The 11745-nt window shown below is 38.6% G+C and overlaps 2 protein-coding genes across 2 annotated transcripts; one reads left to right on the plus strand and one right to left on the minus strand.

Annotated features, from left to right (window-relative positions):
- Window positions 1–5813: 5813 nt before the first annotated feature.
- Window positions 5814–8616, minus strand: LOC149200315 (protein LATERAL BRANCHING OXIDOREDUCTASE 1-like). The gene is made up of 4 exons (XM_089400909.1): window positions 8394–8616; window positions 7759–7852; window positions 6351–6675; window positions 5814–6068 (listed from the first exon to the last, which is right to left on the minus strand). The coding sequence occupies exons 1-4, from the start codon at window positions 8614–8616 to the stop codon at window positions 5814–5816; spliced, it is 897 nt and encodes a 298-aa protein (XP_089257035.1).
- A 1397-nt stretch (window positions 8617–10013) lies between these two features.
- On the plus strand, window positions 10014–11040 carry LOC149200316 (ricin B-like lectin R40G3). The gene is made up of 5 exons (XM_089400911.1): window positions 10014–10112; window positions 10230–10352; window positions 10465–10521; window positions 10642–10857; window positions 10969–11040. Exons 1-5 carry the CDS (start codon window positions 10014–10016, stop codon window positions 11038–11040), a joined length of 567 nt encoding a protein of 188 aa, XP_089257037.1.
- The last annotated feature ends 705 nt before the right edge of the window (window positions 11041–11745 follow it).

Here is an 11745-nt window from a genome sequence, read left to right on the forward strand (position 1 = left end):
GAGAAGCAAGGATTGTTGATTGTTGCAGGACTTGTTGGGGTTGTTTGTTACCTTACGGTAGAAGGTGCAAAGGCCCTTGAAAAGGGTGGAACTTGATAATCATTGTGGAGGATTGGGTCATGCTTTAGCCATATGGAGATTTGGCTAAGTGCCCGGCATGACTCATGGACAGATTGAGGAGGGCACACATTTGATGATGCTTGGGTGGACTTCTCATGGCCGAGACTAAGAGTGGACACTTTGGTGGAGGAGCTATGATGAAGGGACTCATGACATGATGATATGGTTGGGTGACCGAGTTCACTAAACCGAAGATTGTAGACTTGGATGAGGATGATCGATTGTTGTGATGGGTCTACTTGGTTGGACTACATGGACAACTTAGTCATGGACATCGGGTTGGAGACATGGAGCATGGCAGTCTTATGCAGGGACATTGTGTGGGAGCACTTGTAGAGGTGTCATGGACATCCAAGGAAGAGTGCCAAGGCAGGGATGTTGTGCAGATGGATTTGCTAGTGTGACATGGAGACTTGTTACTTATGAGTTGATGGAGAGGTTGTGCACTCTTGTACAACAAGGCCATGGACTTGGCTGGATTTGTGAGCAGATTATGGAGCTCATGATGACATGAGCTTGTTGTGACTTTTAGGGACTTGACATATGGTGGACTTGGAGGATCTAATGCATTGAGGAGCTGAGGTCAAGAGACTTTGATGAAGTATGGGATGCATACTTTCAAAGTACATGTATGGGCATGGCTTGGAAGAGTGAGTTGATGTGGAGGATCGATATGAGACACTTTGGAGTGATGGAGTTACGATGATGATGATGCTTTGACTTGGGCATGGGTTGAGCTGAGGCTCGACTACTTTTGACACATGGGAGCTGATTGATCCAGGATCATGGGCAGCACATGGATAGATGAGACAAGTGCATACTTGTTTCGATGGTAGACTTGAGGGATGGCACATTGCAGATATGATGGAGGTTGCTTCATGGATCTGGATGTGGCACATCGAGAGTCGATGTTTGAGGAGAGGGTCTCTTCATATGGAGGAGACACACATAGATGATGATGTTGGGATAGATGTGGCTGATTTCATGTAACACATTGACACCAAACATCATGGACAGCATGTTGTAGATGAGATGGATGGAGTTCCATGGACGTGAGCATGGATTATGGAGATAGATTCTTCATGAGTCAAGGATGTGGCAGGATGTTTTGAGAAACAACTGATGGTGGCATGAGGATGTTCACTCTCATGGTTTGAGCGTGATAGTTGGACTGATCACTCGACTAGTTCGAGACACGAGGGCATGCAGTGGGCAGAGATGTGTTAGCATTATGTTGGAGTATCATGGCAACAGTTCACATGAGGACACATGATGAAGATAGAAGGGTCAGGTAATCATGGATCGAGATGACATCTGATGGAGAGCATACCGTTGAGGTGCATACCTTGGTATGGTGAGCTTGGTGGCAGTTGGTCACTAAGTCGAGGCATGATGGAGATGTGGCTCTACATATGTTGCAAGGATGTTTGCTTTGTGTGGAGGGGTCAACATCATGGATAATGATGATCTTGGTGGATGGCTATCGAGATGGTATGTTGTCGAGGGTGACAACGATTTGAGGTGGAGGAGGATGTAAGGACCTCTGGAGGCAAGTGCGACGGGCGCCGGCGAAGTCGTGCACGAGGGCGCGGGCGGGCGCGCAGGCACGGGCTAAATGACAAAGCGATGTTTGTGCGAGTTACAAGTGACAAAACCAAAAACGATGTGCAACACTTGGGAAATGCAGCTAAGTGCTGGGAGTTTTATATTGCGACTTGGAGAAGGCGTGCATTGAGGCATGGCCGACGGTAAAGGAGCATTTTGAAAGTGCGTTGTGGGTGTTTTGGGGGTCGGCCAAGGGGCTGCCACCCACATGTAAACCCACGCAAGAAGCATATATATAAGGGGAGCATGAGAGCTCATAATCATCAACGAATCATTCAATCTCATCTTCGCAAGGGGACAAGAAGAACAAGTGCACAGAAAAGGTAGGGAGATGCGCATAGCTCATGCGCTCTACCGTTAAGAGGTTATACACTTGGGTTGAAGTCTTGGGATTAATTTGAAGGTTGGGCAAGCGTGCCTGGGGTGGATTGTAAGGTGCAGTTTGGTGTAAGACTTGGCATAGGATTTTGGGTGGCTCGGGTGAGCACCGTCCTTTGTGCAAGAGGTGCACAAGACTGTTGTAAAAGGCAAGGTTGCCTCTCTTTGTATTATTTGGTTAAGTGTGAGACTTGGTTTGGCCAAGACACACTTGTTTATTGTAAACTGATATTCTTAATAAATTGTCGGGCAGACTCACATTACGGGGCATTGCCCCTCCCCTTTATACTTGTTGCAATTGTTGATGTTCTTGTTATAATTGCATGACGATAATGAATGAGTATGGGCTTAATTAAGTATAAAGGATAATTGTGTATTTACTTGGTTGCGAAACACAAGCTAAGTAATGTTGATGTGAAATTAGGCGTACTCCACGAATGTTAGTATTGGTGAAAAGAAAGCATTCGGTGGTGCCGCACCTTGCTACAAGCAGTTGGAAGACTACCGCAGGTGTAGGGGCGTGAAAGTAGGTGTCTGATGCACACTATGTGTGTGAGGTACACATGGTTGAGGAGAAGGCACTTGGTGATTTCCTGGTGTGGCAACCAATATAGAGTGCTTACTAAAGAAAGACAAAGGTGGAAGCTAAGGAGTAATTCAAGGATAAGTATCAATGTTTTGTTCCAGTTTCGTTTGCATCTGATTTATGATTCTAATCTATGATGATTACATGTGATCTATGATTGATGGTTACATATGGCTTATCATTTTGATGGTTATGAGCTAACCTCATGTGATATTTTATACATGTTGATTAGTCAAATGTGCTAGTTTGACTTGTTGTGATTAATGCAAGGAGACTGCAGGAAGCAAGTGTTCAGAAAGAACAAAAATGCATGGGAAGAATATGCATTTCCTCTTATTGTTTAAAGACAATTAAACTGAAAATGAGGAATCATAGCTACATGGAGGGAAAAATTAACCCGTAGTTACTCACATAGTAGTACGGTGATATAAAGTTATGATACTAACTGTGGTAAAAAATTGAGTTTTTCTACATCTGAAATCTCTCACAAAATTGATTGAAGCAAATGTTAGAAGTAGCAATGGAAGGATATTTACTGGTAGAACTCCTTTGCAACCTATATATCAAAAGATATGATTCAAGTGGAAAGGCCATTGGAACCTGTAAATTCAGAATCAACTACCTGTGAGTGAGTAAATAAATTGTAAGAAGCAGTACTACACCAAGGTCGATGTAAATTTAATGGGGGGAGTATGTAACACCCCTCCATTGTATGTAACACTCTATTGTTATCATGATGGACCTAAGCTAAGACTGAGTTGTAATAGAGAAGTTAGGTTTGAGGTTTAAGAATGAAAGTAAATACTTTGCCATCAAATAAAAAAGATAATTTAATCACTTGGAATACGAGACACCAAGATATGAGATTCTTGACAAACGAAATCACATTAGTGAATGGGAATGGATAATTCTTTCATGATAAGACTTCTAGATCCAATTCTAGATAAGCTTAATGGATTGGGAGATAAATATCCATTAAGTTACCTAGCTGGAGAAAGATGCTAAGTTTAAGAAAAACATAAAAGCATTGTGGGAGAGAAAGGCAAGCTTTTATGACGAAAAGCCTCGTGAGAGAGAAAGGCGGACTTTTATTGGAAAAGCCTCGGCAAATGGATAAAAGGATCCATAAAAGCGGGACACCGCTAAAGGAAACTGTATCATGAAATAGGGTATTAAATACCCATTGAAGAGATCAACAAGAGGCAGTTGATCCATGGAAAGAACTCTCATCTCGTGGGTGAACTGAAAGAAGTCAGTTATAGGTTGTATGTGGGTGCTTGGTTTTCCAAGTGACATTATTTCTTCTCATCTGAGTTGTTTTAAGTGCATTGGATGTTCTATATGTTGCCTCTTTACTCTTTATGTTATGTTGTCAAATCTTTAAGCATATGAGTATAATTGCATGTTATATCTTTGTGTGTAAACTAATTTAATACTTATGCATGTCAGAACTAATGCATATATAAAAGAAATCAAAGTGAAATCAAAGTTAGATGTAGTGATTGGAGCATTGCATGTGGTTGTTTATATTGGGTCAAGGAGGTATGTGGGACTGGTGTTGAAATTTTGTAGAAGTAAAATGTGACTCCAAAAAAAGGTGAAGAATAAAGTGAATCCTATTGTGTAGGTAAATATGTAGAGGATGAAATTGAAACTACTATTGGAAGAAAATGAGAAAAATGAAGAGAATTTAGCAATGATGGTTTAATTTGATTATGAATTGAATTAATATTCTTTGAGGATTGGCTTCAGAAGAAGAATATGACGGAGATGAAAATTGGTGTGGTAAGTAGAGGAACAAAAAAAAGGAAGAGAAAATCATCAAAATAGTTGAATCTTTTGCAAGAGTGGAAATGGAGACTAAAGAAAATGAAGATATCTTTTTATGTTATAGAGATTGACAAAAGTTTCAACAAACAATAGCTAAGACGCAAAAAGAAGTTATATATATAAGATAAAGAAATATTGAAGAAAAAGATTAAAGTAAATCTCAAGGTAAGAAAAAAGAAACAATAGGTATAATATAAATTTTGGAGAAAGAGAATGAAAAAAATTGTAAAGAAAAAAAAACAATACAAGATATAGTGAATTGCAAAACAAGTTTTTAGACATAATTTCAAATATTGTTAAGGGGAGTGATGGATATCATTATTCCTCCTCTGTAGATCCATGTTGCTGGATATGATTATTCTAAGTGTGCATGTAGATACATGTAGTTGCATGCAGAACGCATACACTTAGTAAAGAGTTTATTGTGCATGTAAACATTAAAATTACTAAATCTACTTACAAAATCTTTTCAAAAAAAATTATTCATAAACATTTGTGTATAGTTATTCTTTAATTCTTAAATAATTTAAATAGTGATCTCAAGAAATTGTTATTGATTTTTATTTATAATTAACCAACTATAACTGAATATTTATTTGTTTCCTCGGTCCTTAAAACAAATGAAATTTCTACTGACAAAAATTCTATGTTACTCTCCCGCTTAATGCATTGACTGTTCATGCATAATGCTTTGAATGTACGTCAAAAATGTGACATCATGCATAATGCTTCACTTTACCGGGAAAAACATGATTTATATTTAAAATAAATTCTAACCAATTTCCTCAACTATTCTAATCCAATTATGTTTTATTTCGAAATTGTTTTCTTTCTACTCTGTAATCGTATCCAGTGCTATTTATAACGGTGGTTAGGGTTACAAGCTTAAAAGATTAGACAATTACCTCCACGATCAGATCAAATCCGATTGTTAGTTTTAGAAGTTTATTTCCTTTTATTATGCTTGATATATATAAAAAAAGCTATACGCGGAAATTTTTTCTCCTCAATGTTTTTATTTCTCATTCCTAATACTGAAAACAATGAATTCTTTTACATAACATTGTTGAATAACTGGCAATGAAGCAAATGTGACCTTATGAACCTTAACCGATGAAATGGAAAGTAAGGTAACAGAATAATAACGAGTACAGCACAATTTTATTAAATATATTGATTACGGTAATGAGAACAACATGATAATGCCTAGAGCAAAACATTATGAGATCTAGTAATTACATGGAAATGGAAAAACTATGTTCGCAGAAGGTTGAGTGATTAACGATAAAATTTATCATTTTGAAGGATTTATCTTGGCAAACTCCAGTGATTTTTTGCCAGATAGCTTATTGGAAAGATAATGGCGATTGTAGTCTGCATGTTTATATGTTCTGTAGAGACGTGGATGATCTTCATCTATAAACTGGGGCAAAGGACCTACATCCACATCATAACTTGGAGCATGGAATGTGACCATAGACAATCTTTCCTTCTTCATGTTTCTCACTGCCCTGTGTTCAATACTCTTGAATTTTCCATTAGTCAAGACCTACATATAACATTTGCCAATAAACTTCAAATGTCAATGAAGACTGAATTGAGCAGCAAAAATCTCAAAAGATTGAAAAGAGCATTACTTTTCCAATTGTGATTCAAGTGATGACAAAGACAATTGAATAACAAAAGTCGCAAATTGCTGCAAACATGGACTTGTACTACTTTGGGTTCACAAAAGTTTCGTGAGAGTATTCATTGCTGGAAACCATGGATTTATATTGCTTTTGGGTCTATAAGAATATATGGTCTTTTGGGTTTATAGATATATACTAACCTCTAAAGTGTCACCGATATTGACGACCAGTGGACCGGGTATTGGTTTCGCAGAAATCCAACGGTTGTTGTTAAGAATTTGCAGGTCTGTTGGCTCATCGCCTTGGAGCAATACACTGAGAGCACTACCGTCCGAGTGAGCGCTTAAACCTAGAACAAGGTCAGGCCTGCTGCAGGGCGGGTAGTAATTTATGCGCACCGCTTGTACGTTTTCTCCAAACATGTGGTTAAAGAAGTCGGGCTTCAGATGGAGATTCTCGGCAATGAGGCGGAGGATAGTTCTACACAACTTCAAAACATCGGCTGAATAAGCTTCCAAAATATCCCTGCACGGCAAGAAGGCAGCAATAAATACACGAACTCACTTTATGCGTGGAGTAAATGCAAGAAACAAATGACAGACTTTTGCAGGGTCTTTGGAGATATATACTTATTCAAAGTTGTGTGGGACGAACAGCGCAACCTAATAATTATTAATAAAATAATCCATATAAACTTTATCTTGTTTATCGTATTTAACTGGAACCAATTACTTGGCCCTAAATTGCGGGCAATAAAGAATTTTTATTAAACCCTAATTTACTCGGATATTAGTCGGATAAAAATAAGCTAATGTTGTCAAAATTAGCTGATTGATTCAAGGCTAAAGAATTTAGATTAAACCCTAAAAGTAAATATTGATCAAATAATTGATGAATAAAAGCAAATATTGATCAAACAATTATTACTAGCATTTGCATCTAATGTTGCAAAGGAAACTTAAGGCATAGTGTGTGGAAGAATATTGAAATGTGAATGGGGTTTCAAGGCTAAAGAATTTAGATTAAACCCTAATTTAATATGATAAATAAAAGCAAATATTGATCAAATAATTGATGAATAAAAGCAAATATTGATCAAACAATTATTACTAGCATTTGCATCTAATGTTGCAAAGGAAACGTAAGGCATAGTGTGTGGAAGAATATTGAAATGTGAATGGGGTTTTTTGAAAGCAAGGGTCGATGATAATGAGTTTGAATTGAGGAAGTCATGCCGAAAACCCTATTCTGCGGTTAAAGTGGCTATGAAATAGAATAAAAGTAGTCATAAATATCCATTGAACTTGTTTAGATACCTTAAAGATTGCCTAGTTGAAGGTGAAGTTAAACAAATGAATTCACGCGAACAACAACTAGGTATCCATATTGATATACAAAATTTTATGGAGAGGTATGTTAATCTTTTCAAACAACATTCTAATGTATTTCCCTTGAAATATGAAGACCTTAAATCATATCACATTGTGATGAACTGAATCCCCGCTAGGATATATTCCTTATGACACAGAGAAGCCACAGGTGGTTGATAAGGAGGTGAAAACAAATGCTTGGGCTCATGAAGGAGCTTTGTATTGTCCTCCAACCCACACTGTTCCTATGCCTATTATATTCCATGGAAACATCGTACACAGAGACATCTCTTGCTCATTACTCCTAGCATGGTAATATTGACTAACTCTGCCTGTGTCACAAATCATATAAAAATGGATTTTAGTTAGCTCCATGGTCCTTGGAGAATAATAATATATACAACTTTCATCCATCATGGCATCTCAACAGTCCAATTACTTAGCTAATTGCAGACCTATCTTGAAACATTCTATATGATGCCACTTTTATTACAGGGATGCAGAAATTAGATTTTAGAATGGGAATTGTGCTTCAACGTTATTTTCATTCAAGCGGCATTTGTGCCAACTATGTCTTTTTGGACAATTATGGTTATTCTAAATGGTAATTCTCTGTCAAGTAGTATGTGCTAGCATTTTAATTTTTATGATGAAAGCTGCATATTATATCAGTTTAAACAAGCATAATCTGATTTTCATGCTACACTGCAATTTTTTTCATAGGCATTGAATTGTTTTTCTGCAGAGTATCCAGAAGTCTGAATGCCCTAAAGAATTAGAGCCAGCAGAGTTTTTGGCTAGAGTTTTGGCACTTCTGGAGGGTTTTGGCTAGAGGTTTGTTTAGAATGAGAGTAAGAATGATGATGAGCAAACCTGGAATAGCTGCCCATCCAACTGTGGCAAAAAGGATGCCAATTTCTACACAAATTTGCAAAGGGACGGTCCAACCCCAATGCAGCCACCACTGAAACTCTCCAAAACGATATACATCTACAACTATGTAGTTTACAATCTCACCAGTGGCATGTCTTCGTCTTCCTAGACTAGACAGCCGAAGTTGTTTCTGATATACAGCTGCCATCAAGGCCAAACGCATTTGCATACCTGTGCGTCTGGAATTGAAGTATTTTTTTCTGTTTTCTTAGGTGGGCCAATGCATGTTCTGAATGTAGGGAAGTCTAAAATTGTGTTGACTGTCATTCAATGCGCTTAGGAAGTTCTATTGTTGGAAAGTTTGATTGGGCTGCATTGAATTAAGCAAGGCTGAAACATTATTGTTGACGTTGTAGCTGTAGTTGTTCTGCATGTTGTTGAATCTCTTTGCAGGGTTGGTTTCATCGTCCCCATATGCTAAGGAGAGGGTCCTCTTGAGAGAATTGAATTTGTTGTCGTTCTCCACTGCTAATTCTTCTTGTTTTGGGACAACTTCATATTGGCAATCGCTATTGTTGTCATTGTTATTTCTGAAATTGTTTTAAGAGAGGTTAGAGGACTGGACTGGAGGTAGTCTGCTGTTGTTTCCATTGCCATCCATGGTTTCATCGTTTAAAAACCATCTACAAAAGGATTGTCACTCTCCAACAACCCACTGAAAGAGGCAATTTTGGGCAGTTGCAGTTTGTTTTGCTGATCAATATCAGGCAAAGAAGCCATCACTTCATCCGCATTTGGTGATTCATCTCGTTCTACCCCTTGTACTCTCTGAGAATGACCATTTTTCTTATAAATTCGGCACAGCACCCAATCATCAAGCTGGACAACAAAAGTGCCATCCAAATCAACAATACCAATTTTAGTTGAATGAATCAATTCCTATTCATAAAGAATCAAAACACAACAACTGTGAAAGGAAAATCATTCATATTGATGAATATTCAAGAAGACATCACTTTGTAGGGTGTGTTGTTTGTATTTACACAATTTATTTTTTTGGAGTAGTCTACCTAGGCGAAGGATTTTCCTGGTTTCTGTCGCTGCCCAGAAAATTGTCCGGCTCTGGTCGTCAGTAATTCCTCCGTCCTCCGCCACCCTCCCGTAGCTCCGCCACCCCCCGTCCACCGCTCCACATTCATTTCCTGACATTTCCTGATGGATCGGATCGAAGATGGCAATCCTGACATTCTCTGATAGATTGGATCAGCACTGGAATTGCCGCAGCGGAGAGTTGATGCCCTTTCCAATTCGAAATGGAGGAATTGCTAAACCGCGGGCTACTCCCCCAACCAACACAACTCGGCCCCTGCAGCTCACTCACCTTCCTCCTCGACTCGGCGCCTGCAGCTCACCACAAAACTCCAGCCCAAGCAATTCCTCTGCTCTGCAGCTCACCACCCAGGGGATGTCACCTTCAGGTTCAGGCGTAATTGGGTGAGTGCTGATTTTTAATATTTGTTGGTAAATTGAATAATGGGTGCTTCACAAGGAGTCCATCCACCATGAGGTGAGCAGAGTTCATTCTATCCACCACAGGCTAATGTCGAGCCACAAGGACATATGGTTAAGATCCATTATGAAGCCAACCCAAAGTTTTTCTTGGCTGCTCGTGGTGATGTTGCAGTGCTTGTACTGGAAAACCCACATGATCCTCATCAGGTATGTTCATCAGTTTGAGCTACTTTATTTGAAGCTCCTGCTAAAAGCATTTTTTCATCTAATAATTGATGATTGATCACTATCCTTATTCCCCTATTTGATGGAACCTTTTGTCAGCAATGGATCAAAGTAGATTCATGGGGCCTTCGAGTCAAGGATGAAGCTAGCTTCCCAGCATTTGCCTTGGTGAACAAGGCCACCAGACATGCTCTGAAACACGGGGATAAAGAATGGGACCAGGTAAAACTTTCTATTTCCCTTTTCCTTTTAGTTTCATTGTTTAATATAGCCTCTCCTCTGGATATGTAGAGAAGTCTTATTCACTGCAATGCTATAAACCACCTTAACTCAGGGTTTCAGAATGCCAGGGTCTTGGGCATTATGGGCTGCAACAGAGCTGTTTACAATGGTGGTCCCCTAATCCATAGTTTTTGTTGAATGTTGTTGAACATATATACTTGGCAGATTATAATCATGACAAGGCAGAGTAGTCTGTTCTGTGGACCTTAAGTGCAGATGTTGGAAATAGGTATCAATGTCTGAGGCCTGGGACAACACTAATTTGAATATGGATGCGAAAGCTGCAGATAGCCATGTTGGAGGAATACGTGATGGAAATGAACTCATCCTCTTTGAGTGGAAGAAACAGAGCAACCAGAAATGGAAGCTCCAGCCCATCTATTGTAAGCAATCTAACAATAAAATGTTATCTTTCAAGCTCTTTATTGAAAGTAGCATCATTTTTGTAAGTTTATCAATAGAAAGGACAGAGGGTTCATGCTACTTGAAAGTTTATCATTTCTGACATATTCTGTAAATTTTTCTGGCATCATTTTCCACATTCTTTTGTTTGCAGGTTTGGGTGTTCATCATAAGTTTGCTTGGCCTTGCACCTCTTGCTGAACATATAGGCTTTGTCACCGAGTAAGTGAAAAATTGCATGGTATATGTACATAGGTTACGTGTAATCTATACCTTGTACTGCAATTTTTTATACACTTGGAATGGTCACTGCAGTGTAGTGGCTTCATAAAATATTATGTTTGTTGGTTCTACGATTTGATGTTTTGTTGTAAATTGTTGCAGACAAATTGCATTCTACACTAGACCAACAAGTGAGATTCTTATATGTATATGGACTATGTACTCATATTTGTGGATAAAAGATATGAGCTAATTGATATATATGAGAAACTGTTTGACATTTTGAAGTAACTGATGAAAATATATTGTTAATTAATTCTCCTATAGTTGGTGGGCTGCTCAACGCCACATGTGGAAATGCAACATAGATGCTCATTGCAGTGTTTGCACTTTACCATGGCAAGACCAATGTGGTCAAGTATTCTCTACTAGGCTCTATGCTTTCCAACTTACTTTTTGTGCTTGGCACATCTCTCTTTTGTGGAGGAATTGCCAACATGAAAAAAGAACAATGGTTTGACAAGGCATGTGATATATTTTTAGTTTTTCTTTAACAACCTAGGACACCAAAACAAGTCCGACTTGCTCATGATATTCATTCATTAGGGCCTAACCATGGGTGTTGTATTGCTATATGACGTAGGTTATTTCTGGAATCGACTCCAGTCTTCTCATGATGGCTTCACTGTGTCTCATGCTACCCTTGGCC

This window comes from Pinus tabuliformis, chromosome 2_1 (genome assembly GCF_031772625.1).
Source record: "Pinus tabuliformis cultivar Carrire ecotype Pingquan chromosome 2_1, CPIR1, whole genome shotgun sequence".
NCBI lineage: Eukaryota > Viridiplantae > Streptophyta > Pinopsida > Pinales > Pinaceae > Pinus > Pinus tabuliformis.